We start from the raw sequence: 21,823 nt of genomic DNA on the forward strand, positions 1-21,823 counted from the left end.
GTATATATCTTTTTGAATCAGGGATTTTGTTTTCTTTGGGTAAATTCCTAGGAGTGGAATTACTGGGTCAAATAGTATTTCTGTTTTTAGTTTTTTGAGGAACCTCCATACTGCTTTCCACAGCAGTTGCACCAATTTATAATCTCACCAATAGTGTAGGAAGGTTCCTATTTCTCTGCATCCTTGCCAACATTTATTTCTTGTCTTTTGGATAGTGGCCATTCTAACTTGTGTGAGGTGATATGAAGAACTTTTCAATAACTCCATGATGCTGGCAAGTCTAAGTATGGCTAACCATTGATTTATCAATGTGTTCTTTTTCTCATCATTTATTTATTGATAAATAAGTGAGCTGTAGTTATTATAATAGTAGCTTCAAGCTCTCTGTAACTCTAGTTTTCTTCTCTATGGTCTTTTCAAAGCCTAGACCCTTCTATGCCTAGAAGCTCTTGTGTGGGGAGGTTTGGCTGCAAGGGAAATTTACAGCAGGCAGCAGTAGTTATTCAATATGTAGAAGCTGTCTAGTAGTTGAATGTAAATTGAATTTACTTATATGCTTTCCAGTTTAAAATGGAGACATAAGCCCCAGAGAGACTTATCAAAATGCATGCAGCCCACAGTTCCTTAATACTGGGTTGGTACTTACTATATAGCCACTATGGTTGATTTCTTGACAGATCAACCAAATCCATATACTTCCTTCATTTTCACTGAGTCCTATTACAGAGTGATTATATGTTAACTCTAATATCGTTTAATGCTTCCAGACCCTGTTCTTGGGCTCCTTTTGAATATGTTCACTCAGCTATGACCTTGTACTTGTGTTGTGCTAATCACTACCAGTTTATTTGCTTTTCTATCCTCTTTGCTTTCTAAATTGTTCAGAATATTCCCTCTCAGAGTCTCTTTCCATTTTCAACTTCAGAATGGTATCTTTTATAGTTTCTCCTTGGTTGCCATGAACAATACATATTGAACAATTAGTTTATCTTAGCAAATATACCAGATTTAAGTAGGCTGGCCTGGTAGAAGCAATACCAGGTACTGTGGAACCCAAGCATGTTGGGTTGACAGCTTTGGGCCTGCCTTTGAATATGTAGTAGGGGCATGTGTGAGCATAGGGGCAGGGTTGGGGTGTACAGCAGAAAAGGGGAACAGGTGGGGTTAGATAGTACATTTTCAAAGAATATTTTCGGGGAGATAAAGGGAGCTACTTAAAATTTCATGGTTCTAGAAGACTTTAAAATTGAATCCAGGGTAAATTTTTTCTTTCTGATATTCAGTCATTCAATTTTGGTTCAACATTTTAGTACTGAAACTCATATTCCTGTCTAAAAAGAAGCATTCTGTATTATTGCATAGAATGTTTTTATATACATATGGAATATACATACGAATATGAACGGCCCTTATCAGTGAAGACGAGAAATGGAAAATGGGTTCTGGAAACTTCATTCTATACCATGTTCTTATATGTAGCTTTCTTTTATTATTATTTCTCTATATTCTAAGCACTATGGGGTAGATATTATTGTACACATTTTCTAGATGAGGAAACAGATGCTTCGGAAGTTTAAGTATCTCTCTGAAGATCCCACAGCTAATTATTGATGGAGCTGACATTCAATCCTAAGTTTCTTCTGGCTGCAAATATTGTATTTTTCATAGTGACACCATTTCTCCATGTTTTCAGCCATATAAGTAACTGTTAAGGTCTCCTGTTTTATTCTTCTCCAGTTTCAGAATCTTTTATGGAGCATGCAGTTGTTGACTAATAAATCTAGTGGCTTAAAACTAAAGGAGGCTTCGTGTCTGAAATAGAACTGCCACGATTTCACTGGGAAAAGGTTGTAGGAAGGATGTGGGAGGGGGACAGAGGAAGCTCTCTTCCGACTTTCATGAAAATATTATTGCCTGTACTTCTGTACCGAGGCCTCGTTAGTGGCTCCAGAGTTTCATGTCTTAGGTGTGTATTCCTGAGACAAAAGGACTTTAAATACTCTGAATTGAGATATGGAGAAATTCCACAGTTGTGACAGTGGCATAGAGGATGGCAGTTGCCATCTCCGGACTTTGGGCCTTGAAGGAATCAGTGTAACATTCCACAGCTAACTTTTAATTAGTGTTTTTGCCTCCTGATTTTGTGTTAGCAAACATAAATTTTAACTGTTTTATGAGTTCTAGAATCTACAGCAAAGGGAAGTGGTAAAGAAACATGAAATATTAACTTTTGGTCCCATTTTTAATCCTATATAACTCAGGATTTAATCCTATATAAAAATCTGTTTAGGTTTTTCATGTTGTGTTTATGTAACTCCCTGCCACCAAAAGAAGTGTGTGAATCATTGGTATGTTTAATAGCTAAATTGCAGACCTACTGTGCAAATCTATCCAAGAATTTGAAGGGACTGAAGGTCTCTTTAGAAGATAAATCTGAGCCTAATATAATAGCAGCAAGGAGGTACTGGGATAATAGTTCAGGCAGATAACACCACCTGGTGGCTATAAGTAAGATTTGAGCTTTTGTATTTATATTTGCCCTAGTTTCTGAGAAATATCTTTATCAAAAAATTACATTCTTATTTATAATAATCATGGATTCAAATATACCTAAGAATAATATTCTTCTTTATGATTCTAGCATTCCTTCATTAAAACTGCTGTCAAAACCCATAGACAAACCAAATAACTGTCTGTATCTGGCAGAACTGAAGTCTTATGCCCTTTATTATTCTAAACACAGGTCCTATTTATCTCAATAGAAAATCAACTTAGTCTTTTCCTCTTTATTACAACTCTAACTTTGATGTCATGCTTCTTTTATGGGGTAAGTGGAATGATGGAGATGGAAATATTAGTGATTTTTCAGTAAGTCTTTGGCAGGAGTCATATAAAAAGTAAGTTGCCTTTTTTCCCTGTATAAAAATTATGAAGAGGAGTTTGATAATTTTCTAGAGTGATGATTGGGGTGAGCAAAATTGGTAGGGGATGGGAGATTGTGTAGCAGTTTTTAATTAAAATATATACCTGAGATCTTTTTTATTGGAATAAAGTTGATATGCAACATTCTGTTGGTTTCAGATGTACAACATAGTGACTTAGTAATTATATATGAGATTTCTTTTTTATTGCAATAATCATTTTGTTGTTTGACAGTCTTTAATCTAGATAATTTTGTAGTTGGGTAAAGTAGGGACATCAACCCTGGGGAAGGATCCTATTAACTTAATCTAGATGCATATTTTATAGGCCTGGTGGGGAGGGGAAGATAAACAAAGTTTTAAATTTCAGGTTGAGACTTGTTGGGCTGGCATAGTATGTCTGTATCTTTTTTCCTATTAGGAAAACTGAACCCAGGCCCCACCACCATTGAAAAGTTTCTCTTCATGTAAGATCCTAAATAGAATGTGACATGACTTTGCACTGTTTTCTGCAATATTTCTTTATATAAAGTAACTATTATAATGCATGCATTTCAACACTGAACCCAGGCCCCACCACCATTGAAAAGTTTCTCTTCATGTAAGATCCTAAATAGAATGTGACATGACTTTGCACTGTTTTCTGCAATATTTCTTTATATAAAGTAACTATTATAATGCATGCATTTCAACACTCATATTATCAGACACTGTAAAACACTGCTCCATACACAAATACCAACATATTGAATGATTCCATTTATATGAAATGTCCAGAATTGGCAAATCTGTAGAGACAGAAAGTAGATTTGTGGTTGCCAGGGGATGGAGAAGGAGTTGGGAAGAAATGGGTAGTGTCTGCTAATGGGTTTGAGATTTCTTTCTGGGGTGATGAAATGTTCTAGAATTAGATGGTGATGATGGCTGCACAACTGCATGAATATACTAAAAACCGGTATATTGCACACTTAAAAAATTAAAACTAAGCTTAAAAAAGCAGCTGCTTCAAGGAGGAATGAAAAAAAAAACAATAAAAAGGTGATTGTGGTGATAATTCTCTCACTTATGTCTAGTAGAAATGTTGACTGATAATCTAAATATCCCAGCTTGGGCCTTGAATGTTGTTTTAATTTGTACCTTATTGCCCTGTTCCTGACCTTCACAGGGCCGCGATGGGCCTCCTGGAACATTGGTGTATTCATCTGCATTCGATGTGCTGGAATCCACAGGAATCTGGGGGTGCACATATCCAGGGTAAAATCAGTTAACCTTGACCAGTGGACTCAAGAACAGATTCAGGTACTTACATAGACTTAGAGTGAACCAGCTGTTTCCACTTTTCCATGTTTAAGTAGTTACAAATGAATTTCAGTCAAACTGGTCATAAAGCTGAAGATAAAGGAAAGTTTAGTTGTTATACACTTATGCAAATTCTCATACCTTAAAACAGAAAATTTTAACCTATTTAAAATACAATTACTCTACATATATTTTACCTTTTTCAAAACACAAGTTGTATATAGTCTAGGACCCCATGGATCCATGAAGGGAAGATCTTTGGATTATTTTCAAGATCCTTGGCATTTGCAGATCAACATTCGTAGTTTCAGATAGTCATTAAAAAAATTTCTCACTCAGACTTATTTTATTGTTAAAATGCATATATGAATCTTGCTTGCTGTTAGTTTAGTGGGCTGAGAGTGAGACACCTAAGTCAGGGAGTCTTGCTGGCCTAAGATCTGCATCCTGATGTGGCTTCATTGCTCTCTACTGTCTTCCTATGTTGAAATTTTTTAGTCATTAAATTTTTTTTTCATGGAGGAAAAGAGAGGCTCCACTAAACTTGGTGGTGGAATAAAAGATTATTCTTAACCAGAAAATGACTTTAGACTGTTTTTATAGGTTCACTAAAGGTCTAAAAAGTTATGTTTTTCAGTTATACTTTACTGTATCTTATGAAGAAAATTATATGCCATGGAGGTATTTGGGAAATTGAAGATTAAAAAAAAACAAAACCTTGGGATTTATCCCTCACAAGTAGTCTATTTGAAAAGCCTAATGGAAACAAGTTTATTGGTAATAAAGCTGAATAGGTTAATTAATAGTATAAACTCAGAATTGTTGTTATCACCTGATTATTGCCTTACGGTTAGGCACTGATTATTGCCTGCCAAGGAGACATTTTGATTGGTAGCTGTAAGTCTTGGACTTTCAAATGGGATGTTGAATTATTGCTGGGTTAAATGTATCTTGTCAGACAAATCTTTCAGTAAAAGGAACTGGAAGGGGCAGCAAAGACAATGATGGGGGCAGATATTTGGGAGCAGAGCAGAGAGAATCACGGATCCGAAATCAGAACGCACAGGTGTAAACCTTGGTTGTGCCACTCTCCGGATTGGTTCTGCAGTTGTAAAGTGCTGCGACTGGGTGTTCAGTCCTTTCCTGACCTGACATTCCATGCTTCCGCTTGTCTTTGGTCACAGTGCATGCAGGAGATGGGGAACGGAAAGGCAAACCGACTCTACGAAGCCTACCTTCCTGAGACCTTCCGACGACCTCAAATAGACCCGTATCTTTTCTTTTCTTTTTATTGAAGTATCATTGATATACAATCTTACGAAGTCTTCACTGAACAACATTGTGGTTTCAACATTCACCCATATTACCAAGTCCTCACCCTCCCATTGTAGTCACTGTCTATCAGCGTAGTAAGATGCTATAGAGAGAACCGTATCTTTTCATGGAGCAACTTAGAAGGCTGAGTGGTATTTTGGTGTTAAGCTGAGTCACAAAAATTGAAGACCCATGATCTGACTGGGCCATCTCTCTGTGCATTAATCAAAGTCTTGCTTTTCCTCTCTACCACACCAAGACATACAGAAAACACATGTGTACTTTCTAATGTCAGAATGGCAGTGTCACACAGGGAAGGCTCATTTAGGAATTAAGACCGCAGTGGTTCACTGTGAATTCTTCCATAAAGTGACATCTCCAATAGTTTTTTGATCCCTGAACTTACTGTTTGATAAAAAGAATAGTTTACTGTGTTGAATTAGCAAAACTACCATTTAATTTAACTCCTTTTTGTGTCCTGTGTGCAAGAATTAGCTGTTGTTGAACCAGTTATTAACTTTCTTCCACCTTCCCCTCAACAGGGGATAGCACCCAGCTCATAAAACCAAACTCCTAAAGGCAGGTGCTTCTCAAAATGAGATTTGTAGACCATCTTAGAGTTCGGTTTTTGGTGGGTGCAGGTCAAACCTGTGAAATACAGATCTGAGGCCCTGTAAAAGACCCACTGATCAGAATCTGGCAGTGGGGCACAAGAATTTATTTTTTAAGGGGCATTCAGGTGCCTTTGTTTATGGCCTATTGACCTATGGGTTTTAAAATAGTAACTAACCACTTTACCTGTAGTCTAGAAGAGCCATAGGGTCCTCTGATGTCAATATGAAGATTAAGCCCATTTGCTGCTCTCATTACTCTGAAGGAAAATCATAGGAATAGTGATTCCCTGCAGTGGAAGACCATGAAGGAGACATTTTAAGGTTATGGTCAGGAGACTGCATGTGAAGAGACAAGAGCAGGCAGGAGGAAAACCAGGCAGGAGCTAGAGAAAACAACATCCTGTGGGTACAAATTGACCCGTCAGAGTCATACTTTTAGAAAGATTTGTTTGATTTATCCTTAATAAGCTTTTTGCAGAGCTGTTGAGGGATTTATTCGAGATAAATATGAGAAGAAGAAATACATGGACCGAAGTCTGGACATCAATGCCTTTAGGGTTGGTTGTAAATCTTTTAAGTTTTGTTCATAATAAGTAATTTTCTTATTAATCAGGCCAGGGAAGAATTTCAAGATCAGCTACCAGAACACTCCAAAAACCATTAAAAAAAAAAAAAGGCAAAAGTAGAAAAAAGCCAGTTATTGAATCAAGACCATGAGATATCATGGAGCAAACTTTTGCCTCAGGGAAAACCATCTGTGAATTCTGTTTGATCTGTCTCTAGATGTGATCCCCAGTTCCAAATTGTTTCTTTAAATGGACATGTTGGGGTATACTAGATCAAATAGGATAATATGTGTGTGTATGTGTATTTACATATATATATAGTGTGTGTGTATATATTTTTTCTGCAAACAAGGCCAACAAAATTAGGTATAATTAAATCACCAGAGTTTCCTTCAGTTTCACCATTGTGTTCCCAGTATGTCGATGGACTGATTGCCAATGGGACCTTGTTCCTAAGAAGGGTTTTAGTAGCAGACTACCAGCTGCCACGTATACTTTCTATCCTAGAAATGTGGTTAGAATCTGAATACAGCGTATGATAACTAGGTCAACTGTAACATACAGGAGGAAATACATGGTTTCTGGAAGAAGAAAATATGCCTGACTAATGACACCTAAAGGAGAACCAATAAATATGACTATACAGACCTCTAAAAGGCCTTTGACAAGATTCTACAGTAAATTTTCTTAGGAATAATAGACAATTTTTATAGCCACAGAAGAATAGAGAGTGTGGGATTCTCCAGATCCAGCACAGGTTTGTACATTTGTTCTTTCTTCCCTTCCCTTCTTTCCTTCCTTATCTTTTTATATATTATAGTATATATATTATGCATTACAGGCTATCTATTTTACCATATCTGTCTATCCATCTATTTTAATGGAAGATGTACTAACCAGTGAAATCACTGAGTTTGCATGAGGCTCTAAGCCCTCCAGGTCGTTTAAAGCCAAGCTTTTTGGAATCAGCTCCAGATCTTTTGAGCTTTTTGAAAAGTGGTGTTAGTTGAATTTCAATGTAGGCAAGTAAGTGCGAGGTAATATATGTAGCTAGGTGAAGATAATTCCTTCTCCACTTAGTATGAAGAACCCTTACCTTGTAGTCATCCAGAAAAGGGACTTGGAAGTTATGAAGTTATTATCATAACTGTTCTAAGAAAGAATTAACCCAGTGTACAGCTACAGCTTGGATGGCCTCATCAGAAAGGGATTGAAACAAAAGCACACACATTTTCTTTTATTTGTAGAAAACTGTGATCTGTCTGCTTAGCTCTGTTCATTGTCCAGAAGATATGAAATCAGATGAGGTCAGAAAAGGACATCTGAGATAATCCAGAAGATGAGGGAAGAGGGGAGGAGTTGCTGTAAGAAGACAGTGTTCATTAATAATTATGTTGCTGATGTACCATACTCATAAAAACAGCCTGTTTTACTCACTGAATGTTTTGACTTAGGAAGGAAATACCCCTGTTTACCAAAAAGCTATATCAAAAATTTTTACTTGATATGCTTGGATCTTTAAAAATATTCTTATGAAGATTTATATGCCAAGAATTAATATTTGCTAAGTGAAACCATTTAATATCAAATTGAAAAGAAAATTGACTTTGTTAATTAAAGGGTATTCTTTTTAAATGGACAGATTAAACATCTTTAACTTAAAGTGTTCTGTATTAAAGCATTACACTGTGAAACAGATATAGGCACATGTGTTCTTTGTGATTATGATATAATTTTACAGATAACATGAAAAAGTGGAAAAATTGTGCCTACTTCTCTCACCTTTACTAATGATTATCACCTTGGTGTGTTCCCTCTTTTTTCCTTTGTAGTTACTCTTTTGAGGCATAATTATATAGAATTTCTACTGCATTCATTCAACTTAACATATGTATTTTTGTGTTACTTACATAGATTTCATAATTTTTAATTGTTGCATATTTCAGTGAGTAATTAGATGATAGTGTTTTACCATTCTCCTTCTGTGACATAAAGTTTGTGGTTTTTAAGTTTTTCTTTGGCATAAATAATTCTGACCTGGGATGCATTAATTGGTGCATATAACCTTTTCCATACTTTGGATTATTTTCTTAAGGTACATAACAAGAAATGGTCTTCTCTAGGAAAGGGTTTCAGTATTTGTCTCTTCATACTTTTGCCAATTATTTTCTAGAAGTTTTACTATTTTATATCATCTTCGCAGCATTGTATAAGAGTGCTAGTATTATTTCATCCTTACCAACATTAGGTATTATATTATTAAGATCTTTGTCCCCCAAAAAATGCATTTAAAAATTTGCTTTTTTATCATTAGCAAGGCTGAACATTTTTTCATATGTATGCTGTATTCCTTTTATATGCCTGTGTTCTTAGGTTTACATTGTGGTTCTGTTAATACAGCTATATGTTTATTTGATATTAAAATTGTGACCAATAACATTGTAATCTATGGAAGTATTACGAGAATGCCTCAAAGTAACACAAACTCAGACTTTCTAGTATTTTATTTTTGATGTGCTTTCTGGTTTCATAGAGGCAACATTAAGGAACCCAAAAAGGGATACTTTAGCCCTTTTCCTCTTCTTTGCCTTATTTCCTTGATTTTTTGTTTTCCTAATCTTTAAACTTGAAATAGCAGTGTGTTTTCTGGTTTTTATAAAAGGAAGTGAAGATTGAGAGAATTTAGTATTGAATTTATAAGATCACAAGGGTATATGCTGAGTAAGATGAACACAAACTTACTGGTGTACCAGGATGAGGAGGGACCCCTCAGAGCATGAGAAAGTTCAACTTGGAAAGGGGGCAGCAAACTGGTGAAACGTTTTGACCTCTTTGTAGCCTAGACTATACATTTCAAATCATAAGTGAGCTAGACAAAACGAGGTGGGCAGGTGCTGTGAGATTTAAAGGATCCTCTTGCAGCATTGGTTTTGTGGAAGAGGCCAACTCTTGGGCCCCACACCAAGAAACCCCCAAGTTTGTCAGACTCCTGCATCAGATTCAGTAGGGATTTTTTTGGTGGCTTGTTTGGACATTTGGGGTTATAATTTATGAAACTGTTAGTCATGGGGCCAGTGTTCTTTGTCTTGTTTTGTTAAATCATTACAGAAAGAAAAGGATGACAAGTGGAAAAGAGGGAGTGAACCAGCTCCAGAGAAAAAGATGGAACCTGTTGTTTTCGAGAAAGTTAAAATGGTAAGTGGGAAAGAATTTGTACCTTGTGGATGGGCCTTGGGTGTGTTTCTCTGTGCAGAGGGGTGGGGGCGGGGCTGATAGCACAGTGCACCATGGCAGCTGGGCTGAAGGGCTCCACTTTTAGATTAGATCACCTGCTGCCGTTTCTGCTGCTTTTCCATTGCCTTGATGATGCCTGCTCTGCTCTGTAACACTTCTCTTGGGGCCAGATGGGAGCTTGGGAATTGCATCTGTCCCATCTGAGCAAGAGGCACGTTCCATGCCAGAATGCCAATGCTATGTAACACCTTCTGAGCAGGTGTTACATTAGTCCTTCTCTCATTAGGCCTTCTGTTCCTCAGTTTCCTGTTGCAGTTAAGAACAGTCCAGAAACCTTTAAACAATCCCTTCTTGTATTCTTGCTCTGTCATACTGAAGTAGACACCTTTCTTTTTCTGCCAGACATATTGTGGCTGTAGTAGTAGATACTCTAATATAAGAGCTTGGAATCTTGGGAGAGGACTTTTTACTATTTGCTTAAGGAAGAGTCTTTTATCATCATTCTGAATTGCACTGTCTGCAGAACACAGTCATTAATGATACTGGCAGAGTGAATTAGGTAATCTTTAAACTGATCTCCCTTTTGGTATTAAAGGTTTTCTAATCACTGAGAGATTTATTGGCTCTCGGCTCCTGTGCCATCAGACACCTTCCTTTATTCTTCTCTTTTCTTGGGACCCAAAACTGCTACTTCTGTTGGACCCCCTGATCTGTGGTTGTCTTGGTTTCATAAAGGTCTCTCTTTGGAAAACCAAACAAGCATAGATGATATCTTTGTTTTCCACTTTAGGTTTGATTTATGCGCTCGTGCCTCCGGCTTGATTCTTCCGCCTGACACTTCCTGAGTTTTGGTTCTTTGGTGATGCTCTTTAAATAACAGCAACCAAACCACAAGAATACCTGTGGCTTTACAGTGGAGAGGGGAAAAAATGCTCAAAACACCTGCTCATTTCTTTCTATAACATTTTCACCTTAGCCACAGAAAAAAGAAGATCCACAGCTACCTCGGAAAAGCTCCCCGAAATCCACAGCACCTGTCATGGATTTGTTGGGCCTTGGTAAGAGTTAGACCTTTCCACTCCCGTAATCTTACAAATTTTTTTTTTTGAGAGGTTAAGAGGACATCTCTCATATTTATTGATCAGATGGTTGTTAACAACAATAAAATTCTGTATAGGGGACTCAATGCACAATCATTAATCAACCCCAAGCCTAATTCTCAACAGTCTCCAATCTTCTGAAGCATAACGAACAAGTTCTTACATGGTGAACAGTGCAAGGGCAGTCATATCACAGAAACTTTCAGTTTTGATCACATATCATGAACTATAAACAATCAGGTCAAATATGATTATTCATTTGATTTTTATACTTGATTTATATGTGAATCCCACATTTCTCCCTTATTATTATTATTATTATTTTTTTTTAAATAAAATGCTGAAGTGGTAGGTAGATGCAAGATGAAGGTAGAAAACATAGTTTAGTGCTGTAAGAGGGCAAATGTAGATGATCAGGTGTGTGCCTATAGACTAAGTATTAATCCAAGCTAGACAAGGGCAACAAAACATCCACGGATGCAGAAGATTTCTCTCAAAACAGGGGGGGGTGAGGTTCTAGGCCTAACCTCTGTTGATCCCCAATTTCTCACCTGATGGCCCCCCTGCGACTGTGCCTGTCTTAGGTTGTTCCTCCCTTGAGGAATCGTACCCGTCTCTGGCTAACCAGTCATCTTCCGGGGCCATACAGGGAAATGTAAAGTTGGTAAGTGAAAGAGAAGCAATATTGTTTGAAAAGGTTAGCTTTTTACTTCTTTGCAGATTTATGCCCTGTGGCTTCTATGCCCAGCATTTGTCTTGAGGTATCTTTACCACTTAGAAGAATTATGATACTCGGTAATTTCGATATGAGGCATGAATTCTACTTAAGGGTTGTAATTAGGAAGAAAGAAGAAAAGCTATAGAAGTAGCAGACGGAAGAAAACATGGGAAGATTGATTATTTCTTTGACGTATCTTCTTGTAGTGTAACATAAGCATGTATAGGTTTTAAACTACTAATTAAATTGCGTGCACACATTAACATAATAGGAATACAGCTACATAACCAAAGGAGACCTACAATTATCAGCCATATCCAGTGAAACCAAGAAAACCAGTTAGGCACCCTAGGCATTAATCTTACAAATTTTGATGAATTCTCTGTGATCCTGGGAACATACGCAGAGACGGGATTCTTCAGTTTGTGTCTGCCACTGAGATTATTCTTTGTGTTCTTCCTGTTGTTTTACATCTGAGCAGTCGTTGTAAGAGGTGTTTACATTTTCCCGAGTGACAGGACGGTGTAGTGGTTAAGAGCATGACCTTTGGAGCCAGAGAGAATCCCAGCTCTGCCACTTACTATCTGCGTGACCCTGGGTGGTTTACTGGACCTCTGAACGTCAGCTGCCTAATCCATGCAGGGAGGATGATCAGCCTCTCTACTTCTGAGGTGCTGTTGGAAGGATTAGATGAGATAGTCCCTCTAAAGCTTTTAGCCCCTTTCCCTGGCACATAGTAAGCATTCAGCAAATGTTGGCAAGTTTGACTAAACCAGTACCTGTGAGCCTTGCCCCCATCCCTCTCATTTTTCAGGCATGACCTGTTTCTGAGGTGGCCGATGACCTGTGGTCATTTTTCTCCAAACCTTTGAAACCCTGAACAAGTGGTTCTGCCCCATTCAGAAATAGAACCTTTTCTTTACTTTGCACAGTTCTGATGGCTGTACTTTTTTTCAGACCATTTCTGCTAATTCAGGTTATTGGCTACTTAGGCTTCTAATTTCTGTATCTTTCATTTCTCTCTGAAAATGAGTCCCATACAGAAAGCCAGAAGGGAGTGAGCCAGGCCCCTTGCTGTGGTGCTGATGGGCCTCCCGGCCTGGGTTTCTCTGCCCTGTGCCTGCTAACTGGGCTGCAGGTTCTCCAGAGTGCTCTCGGGAATGTGGGGCGAGGCCTCTTTTGTGATATCCCATCCAAGCTGGATACTTCCAGACGCCTAGATCTCCAGTCCATGATGTCGCCTAGAGGTCATCTCTGTCTACTTTGTATCTAGAATAGAAGGAAAGTGTGTGGGTTTAGAGAGCGGTGCTGCATTCTAATTTTGATCTCTCTTTCCAGATGCTCCTATATCCTGCTCCATTGCAAATAGTAAGACCAGCAATACCTTAGAGAAGGACTTAGATCTCTTGGCCTCTGTCCCATCCCCCTCATCGGTTTCCAGGAAGGTGAGTCTGGTGAGCAACTCAGGATTAAAGGGCATCCCTATAAGGGTGATTTTGATAAATTAATCATGGAACCATATCATGCTTCCTTGATGGCATTGGACTTTGGTTTTCTTGATTCTTGATTCTTCCCTCAACCCTGTGTCATCGCTCTTACAGCCTAAGGTTACTATTCATTCATTTTGTCTCCTCCCCAAAAAGAGTGGGCCTTGGAGTGGGCTTCTGTCGAAGGTGTCAGACTGTAAAGGCTGACGCTTTAGGTCAGCTCCTCGGCCCGAGATGCTGCCAGAGAATTTGTAGGTATGAAAAGTCGGAACTTTCAGTGGCTACCACTTGTGAAATACCTGTTATGTGCCAGGCACAATACTAGGTGCTTTTGTGTGTTTCATTTATAATTTAAAGTATTCACTACCCTACAAAATGGGTAATTCATAGATGAGGAAACATTAGTTCAGCAAAGTTATGTGACTGGCCTCTCCTTATGCAACTAGTGGATGGCTGCCCTGGGATGTAAACTCAGTTCTCTCTCTGGCTGCATCATTTGTAGGTTGTTTGTACTTGTTTGTTTTTCATCAAAACACATTGTTTTGCCAAAGAACAAAGAATTGTACCAGAACTTAACTATGAGATGTTCTCAGATATTTGCATGGTAAACATGTCAGGAAGCTATTGACTTGAGCCATAAATTCTTACTGCAAATGTTAGAAGTAGCACAGAGATGAAGGAGGGCCCTGACGGAGACCCCCTGTGAGGACCATTCCAATTCCTCCCCTCCCTTCTTTGCCTGAAGGTTGTAGGTTCCATGCCAACTGCAGGGAGTGCCGGCTCAGTTCCTGAAAACCTGAACTTGTTTCCAGAGCCAGGGAGCAAATCAGAAGAAACAGGCAAGAAACAGCTCTCGAAAGACTCCATCCTTTCACTGTATGGATCCCAGACGCCTCAGCTACCTGCCCAAGGTAGATTTCACAGGGCTCATGGCAATATGCCAGATAGAGACTTACATGCAGGAAGTATGTTGTGACAAGGGGCAGTTGCTTTGAGACTAGCCTGAACGTGACAGTTCTTATGAAGCCACAAAGTATCAGCAGATACTTTAATGTAACTCACAGCCACAGTCTGTGGGGTCTCGTGTCACACTTCTGTGAAGTCTGACTCAAGGTCTGAGTCTGGCCCCCAGAAGGGAAATGGCTAGGTCAGCAGCCCACTGGTAAACCATAGAGTCCTGTAGGGAAGCTGTCTGTTTTACTGTGTGAAAGAACATCCTGAGTTGAGTAGTCCTGAGAAATTCTAGCTGAAAAGGAGTAGCGATGAGTAGCCATGAGTATTTGAACTGATTTAGTGTGCTTTCCTCTCTGACATATCTCTGTGTGTTTTCTTGGCAGCAATGTTCATGGCTCCTGCTCAGATGGCATACCCCACAGCCTACCCCAGCTTCCCTGGAGTTACGCCTCCTAACAGTATGATGGGAAGCATGATGCCCCCATCAGTAGGCATGGTAGCTCAGCCAGGAGCTTCTGGGATGGTTGCCCCCATGGCCATGACTGCAGGCTATATGGGTGGCATGCAGGCATCAGTGATGGGTGTGCCAAATGGAATGATGACCACGCAGCCAGCTGGCTACCTGGCAGGCATGGCAGCTATGCCCCAGCCTGTGTATGGGGTTCAGTCTGCCCAGCAGCTGCAGTGGAACCTCACTCAGGTAAACTACCCCACTGTATTTGGGCAAGGCTTATGTGTGTTTCCTCACAGCTGTCTTACTTTGTGTCTCTGCCTTATCTTTTGAATCCTTGCAGTGGAAATGAGAGAATTCCAGAAACCTTAAGTTTGCTTTTTTTTTTTTTGAAGGTCTAACATAGACTCTCTGAGGAGTTTGGAGTTGCTGTAGAATATGGGTAACTGCCTACATCTAAATCGCTCCACACATTCATCAAAACAAAACCAAAAACAACCTATACGGATAAACAAGGAGGGCAGATAAAACCACCCATAACCCATGACCACTGCACCTAGTAGACAGAATACTATGAACTTCAGTTTACATGGCAGTGAACACCTAAATCCAGTAGAGCCAGCATCATAGAGACACTATGTGAAAAGAAGAGAGGGAGCAGGGCTAGAGGGACAGAACATAGGTAAAAATCACCCCCTGGAAAGAGAAAGACCTATCCTGATGAGAGACATTCTGAAAATGAGAGGTCTGAGACAAGTAGATTGGAACTAAGTTGATTTTACTTGGAGAATCAAAAATAAGGGACTTGGGGAAAAAAAAGGGACTTGAATATACGATTACAGGTAGTAGCTTTGGGAAAGCATTGCTTCTAGGAGAGATGGGGATGACTTAGAAGGAGGAGGTGCTCTTTGGAGACCTGGGGGTGAAGGGAAAGTAAGAAATGAGAAGTGGAACAGAGACTCAACAAAATCACAAGACACACATACTCTCCCCTCCCCCCAATCATTTCACTATGCTAACAGAAGAGGGCGCCCTTGAGCTAAGAAATCTGGTAAGCCTCCCCAAACCCTCACACCTTGTCTGTATTATTGCTGATTCAGAAAAAAATGAAGTACTACAAATTAAAGTGCAGGTGACATTCATACAGAACTACTCTGAGAAGAAAATAGAGGGTAAAAGTCAAAACATTTCGGGAGATGAAAATCCAACCAATAGTAAGTAGAAAATCCAACCAATATTAAGTAGAAAAAAAATTACATTCCACCAACTTGAACTAAATATCCTTTAACAAGGACTTGCAAGACAAAATAGCTTAGATCAGGAATCCTAAAACTTAGAACTAAAATGGACAAAAATTAAAAACCCTGGAGGTTTACTGAACTCAGGAAAGAAATTGTAAAAAAACACAATTATCATAGAAATAAAGCTGAATTACAGGTTAGCCAAAGGAGAATAGATTCAACTGAAAATATATTTGGCATTGAGGAAATGCACGAAACACCTAAGAGAATGGAAAACTAAGTATAGAAAGCAGTAAAAAGAATCTGAAAGAAAGTAATAGAGGAATTAGGCAAAGAAGGTCTAACGTCAATATATTTAGAGATTCCCAAAGAAGAAAAACAAAAGAGTAGAACAGATCTAATATATTTAAAACTGTAATAATAATATTTATTAGTTCTACATTTTTGTTTTCTACCTCAGTTTCCAGTTTATCTATACTATATGCTTGCTTTAAAGCATTATTTATATTGCCCTTTTTCCCCTAAATTTTATAGTTGGGATTTTAATCCACTTATTTTCATTCTGTCATATTTATATAAATAATGAGTTTTATGAGATAATACCAAAAGCACACATGAGCCAGCTTCTGGGGGTTCCCACTGTCCAAATATGGGACAATTTAAGCATCAAAAAGAATGATGCTAGTGGATTATAACAAACTGAAGGGGGGAAAAAAAACCTTAAGTCCATAGTGATATTTTTTTAAATGGATGTGGGATAGAGGGAGGGAAAGCCTTCTTTACAGGAGAATGACAACTAATTTAATGTTTGTAGAAAGAATATTCACACATTCTCAAAGAAATATCCTTTAGACTTCTTATTAATTACAGTGAACAGACATGTGATGGATATTACCTTAGTCAAGGAATCAAACACAAAACTGCTGACTATGGGCCAAATTAATACTGTGTGCTTCCTGGTATCTTGTACAAAAAAAGGACACAATGTCACTTACATAGAATTGTTGCCAAAAATATTTAACTTGGATCCAATCATTAGAAAAACATGAGAAATCCAAATTGAAGGAATTTCTGCAAAATAACTGGCCTGGATTCTTAAAACAATGTCAGGGGGGAAAAAAGAAAAACAGTGGGGGAACTGTTCTAGACTAAAAGAGACAAAAGAAATATGAAAATGAAGTGTTATGCTAATACTAAATTTCTTGAGCATGTGAATTGCATGTGGTTCTAGGAAAGTGTTCTTATGAAATGCCTCTTGACTTATTAAGGGGTGAAATGTCAAAATATCTGCAATTTTCAATGCTCATCAAGAGTTTTTAGTTTATACATACACACACATATATATCTCAGAGAGCAAATATGGCACAATGTGAACAATTGTGAATTTAAGGATATATGGGCTTTATTGTATACTATTCTTTCAACTTTTCTGTAAGCTTGAAATTTGCTTTAAAACTTGGTGGAAGAAAAATAAGACCTTCTCCTAAAGAAAGAAAAGAACTTGTACAGAAAACGTACCAGGCTTGGGATTTTCAAGTTTGTTTTTTTTTTTTGAAAAACAGTTTCTCTGTTCACAGCTACAGGCCAGACTTTCAATCTGCTTCGTAAAGAGGCTCCGGCTCCCCACCAGGCCTTTTTCCATGGGCTCTTTTCTCCCGGCAGCTTCCCTCCCCGTGCGCTGAAGACGTGTCAGCATTTTTTTTTTTTTTTTGCCTTTGCTTATTCTGAAGAGCCCAGTTTATTTTTCCTTCTTCTTCTGTCTGCTTGAGCGCGCACAGCTCTCTCACTGACTCTGCAGTGGTGACTCTGCTGGAGAGACGCGGGGAGCGCTACCCGGGGCTACTCTTTATGCCTCCAGCGTGGCCTCCGCAAGCTACCGATAGGCCCTTCCTTTCCGGATGAGAGACTGGAAAGGAGAAATAATACGTGCTCGTGCCGCTTGTGGTTGACTGGCTCCAGGATCCTTCTTTCCCTCCCTGACGTTTAGTCAGTCGACATCCCCCGTCTGAGGAGTCCTTCACTTGCGCGGTCTGGGGTCCTCCAACTGGTCTATTAAGGTTCAGGGCAGATCCGCAGCCCACCGGTTCTCTTTGTCTCATCTCCCCTCCCCACAGACGTGCTACCCTGCCTCCTGCACCAAATCGTTGCATGCTCACAGCCTGGTATGAAAGTCTCCTCTCTCCCTTTCAGATGACCCAGCAGATGGCCGGGATGAACTTCTGTGGGGCCAACGGTATGCTGAGCTACGGACCGTCAATGGGCGGCGGAAATGGGCAGGCGACAAACCAGACTCTCAGCCCTCAGATGTGGAAATAAAGACAAAACACCTGTATGGCTACCACTATCCTCAGCCCTGTCCCCCTTTCCCCTCTTTCCTCGACTCTTCCCCTGACCCTTCCCACTCCGCCCCCCTTTCCTGCCCTCTGTTTGGTTTAGAAATTGCTCAGTCGTCATTTGGGGTTTGGCATTCTGCCCAACCCAGCCACTTCCCAACACGCGGACCTCTCTGTTGCTTTATGTTGTACATGTCCCTTAGCCATCCTGACTCCCTCCTAGCCTCAGCCCCAGTCCTCTCCTGGCACCAGCACCTTAGGAATTGCTGGCAGAAGGCACTTAATCAGCGGGAGAAACGTGCACACCTTTCAGTACCTTTCCTGCAAGGTTACATTTCCTGTCAGACTCTCAGAAAGGTCTGTGAGTGTGTGTAGGCGAAGAGGGGAGGCTGAGAGGTACTTCTGTAGGTGTTAATAAACTATTTCTACATTTGTGAACTTTTGATTGAACAGGGAGGCATCCTGTTCCCCTAATTTATGGGAATCAAGAAAGTACTGAAATCAAATTAAATATTCCTTAGATCTTAGATGCGGTTGGCCCTTGAGTCATAAATCAGGTGGGCCCCACCCTTGGGGTGAGGCAAACCACCTCCTGTGAGGATGAGCAAAAATACCACTCCACTTTGCCCTGAATTGCTCTCTGGATCTGAGGCTTCAGGACTTGCTGCTTCAGTCCGCCTGTATTAGCACCAAAGACTTCACGAAGGTGCCCCTCAAAACCGTAGCCGCCGTGCCCCACCTCCGTCCTGCCTGCAGTAGGACCTGGTTCCGCTGCTGGAGGACAGCCCTGCCGCGAGTGCAGAGCTCACATAGGTACTGCTTGTGTGTGTGCGTGGATCCTGCCTCCCACTCTTTGCCCATCTGCTCTGAGTGTTTTTGTTTTTGGTTTAGGTTTACACAGAGAGGGGTTAATTTATCAACAGCCTACAACTGTTGCCGCTTTTTATTATGGTTTAAAAAACCTGCGATCTCATTGATAGCTGCCTCCCTGCTTTCCCTGCTCCCAATCTGCCCGTCCCTTTTTCATGCCTGTGTACCCGAGGTTGCTCTGTTTCCTCACCTGTTTCAGGTGGTGAGGCCGAGAGCCTACACAGCTTTCCTCCCAATCACCGTTCACCCTACTTGACTATTAAAACAGGAAAACTTTGCTTAAAAGATTTCATCTGTGGGAACCACAGTTCCTGGTTGCCTTCCTCCTGTGTATGTGTAAATTCCTTAATAAATATTGCAGGGAAGGACTGTTTGCTTGGCTGTTACTGTGTGTCACTTTTGAAGAAGGACAAGTTGCACCCAGGTTTTCTGCTTTCCAGGGGCAGTTCCTCCACTTCCTGTATTTTAAAAAATTCTATACTGGGCATGCCCAAAACCCAGGCTCAGGCTCAGGCCGTCAGAATGGGGGTCTTTCTCCAGTGGTATCTGGAGTTGTGAGCTGAGGGAACCGTGGAGATCTGCACCTGCTAGAGTCAGAACATCAAAACTAGAAGTACTCCTCCCCACTCACAGAGAGAGAAGCTGAGACCTTCTCCTCCCTTTCCATCTGTTCTTTGAGTACAGCTCTTAAATACTTCTAGATGGAAATCAGAGAATAGCGCAGTGCCTAAGAAAGTGAATTGTGGATCAAGCCACCAATATTCATATCCCTACCTGGGCAAGCTGCTAAATCCCCATGTAAAATAGGGCCGAAAATAACATTTAAGGTAAAATGAAACAATTCCTGTGGTGCATTTAGCATAATTTTGGGCACTTAGCCCTCAAATATTAGCAAGTATTATGTGCCAGACATGTCAGTCATTAACTCATTCAACAAATATTTAATAATAAGTGTTTTTGCAATGTGCTAAATACTGTCTTAGCCTCTGGAATAAAACAATGAGTCAAAACTCCCCAATTTCATGGGAGACAGGTAGGGGACCATTTGGACGTAGTAGTCAGGAGGTTACATTTGAACTGACACCTGAGTGAGCAGCCAGTTATGTGGAGATCAGGAGAAAGAGCACAACAAGTATACATGTCTGCACTAGAAATTGTGTGGCTGGAGGTGTCAGTTTGGGAGCCAACAGGGTATATAGATGGTATGTAAAGCCATGAGACGAAGAAGTCACCTAAGGAGAAAGCATAAAGAGAGAAGGACTGAGCCTTGGGACCCATCAGCTGTTAGAAATGGGGAAGAACCGACAAGAAAAAAATCAATCTGACATAGCGCCTGCTCTTAAGAAGTTCACAGTCCTGTGGCACAACAAACCTAGAATCTCATCCAGTGTGTTATGGGAGCTCAGAGGCTCCTAGCCTCATCAGGAATCTTAGCCTCCTCCAAAGGACAGGGGCATTTGAGCTGACTCTTACAGGAGAAGTAGGAGTTAGCCAGTGGGTAGGAGATTGGGTTTGAGGTGAAGAGTATTCCAGACAGTACCATGCGAACAAAGATAAAGACACTTGAAAGAGCACAGAACATTCAGGGAAGCACACACAGTTGAATGTTTCTAAGGTCTGATGTGAGTCCTGGTGTAGTGAGAGATGATACTGAGATGGGGGCAGCCCAGATCATGGGGGGCTCCCCATTGCCTAGGAAGGGGTTTAGCCCAAAGTGCTATAAATAGTAGATGACATAGATTCAAGTTTTATTGTTTTTGCATTGCTGAGAACAATGTGGTTGGGGGCCAGATTGACAAGACCAGATCTCGGGAATCAGAGAGATGGCAAGACTGAACCAGGGCCTGGTAGGTGGGGCTGGGGAAGAATGGAGTGGCTCGGAGCAGCAGTGTGTGAGATGCTAAAAGGTGTTCCACCAAATGCTAAAGTAAATTTGGGTAAGATTGCATGTTTTATCACTCTTGTACAGCTAGAATATAATATCCACATAGAAATGGCTCTGAAAAGTCCTGGGGTAAAGACTTTTTAAAAATTAATAGACTTTATTTAAAGTAGTGTTAGATTCACAGCAAAATTGAGTGAAAAGAGTTCCCTTAAACCCGCAGTCCACACACACAACCTCCTTCACTATTGACATCTGCATCACAGTGGTACAGTTGTTATAATCAATGAACACATAATTATCATTCAAATTCCATAATTTACATTAGGGTTCACTTTTGATGTGTATTATACAAGTTTTGACAAACATATAATGATAGATATACACCATTCAGAATAGTTTCACTGCCCTAAAAATCCTCTGTACCTATTCATCCCTCCCTTTCCCCAGCCCTTTGCAATCACAAATTTGTTTTTTAACTGTCTAGGACTGTCATGTAATTGGAGTCATACAGTTTGGTTAGTTTTTTTCACTTAGTAGTAGGATTTAAGATTCCTCCATGTCTCTTTATGGCTTGAGAGCTCATTTCTTTTTAGCAATGAATAATATTCCATTGTCTGGATGTACCAGTGTTTATCAGTTTACTTACTGAAGGACATCTTGGTTGCTTCCAAGTTTTGGCAATTATAAATAAAGTTGCTCTAAACATCTGTGTGTAGGTTTTTGCGTGGACAAAAGTTTCCAGTTCATCTGGGCAAATACCATGGAGTGTGATTGCTGGATCATATGATAAGAGTGTGTTTAGTTTTGTAAGAAACTGCCAAATTGTTTTCCAAAAT

General features: G+C 39.9%; 1 protein-coding gene across 5 annotated transcripts in view; it reads left to right on the forward strand.

The window, feature by feature from the left end:
- Positions 1 to 19,475, forward strand: part of SMAP2 (small ArfGAP2) — a 45,391-nt gene extending 25,916 nt beyond the window's left edge. For 3 of the 5 annotated variants that reach the window (XM_036892787.2, XM_036892789.2, XM_036892784.2), the window contains 9 exons: positions 4,087 to 4,220; positions 5,405 to 5,490; positions 6,627 to 6,705; positions 9,823 to 9,909; positions 10,925 to 11,006; positions 13,105 to 13,211; positions 13,999 to 14,164; positions 14,591 to 14,907; positions 18,090 to 19,475. In XM_036892787.2, coding sequence (XP_036748682.1) covers positions 5,408 to 5,490; positions 6,627 to 6,705; positions 9,823 to 9,909; positions 10,925 to 11,006; positions 13,105 to 13,211; positions 13,999 to 14,164; positions 14,591 to 14,907; positions 18,090 to 18,215 — 1,047 coding nt within the window. In that variant the 5' untranslated portion in view covers positions 4,087 to 4,220; positions 5,405 to 5,407 and the 3' untranslated portion in view covers positions 18,216 to 19,475. The remainder of the gene's footprint in view (positions 1 to 4,086; positions 4,221 to 5,404; positions 5,491 to 6,626; positions 6,706 to 9,822; positions 9,910 to 10,924; positions 11,007 to 13,104; positions 13,212 to 13,998; positions 14,165 to 14,590; positions 14,908 to 18,089) is intronic. The other 2 variants (XM_036892785.2, XM_036892786.2) reach the window with 2 other exon arrangements.
- The last annotated feature ends 2,348 nt before the right edge of the window (positions 19,476 to 21,823 follow it).

Source organism: Manis pentadactyla, chromosome 4 (assembly GCF_030020395.1).
Source record: "Manis pentadactyla isolate mManPen7 chromosome 4, mManPen7.hap1, whole genome shotgun sequence".
Classification (NCBI taxonomy): domain Eukaryota; kingdom Metazoa; phylum Chordata; class Mammalia; order Pholidota; family Manidae; genus Manis; species Manis pentadactyla.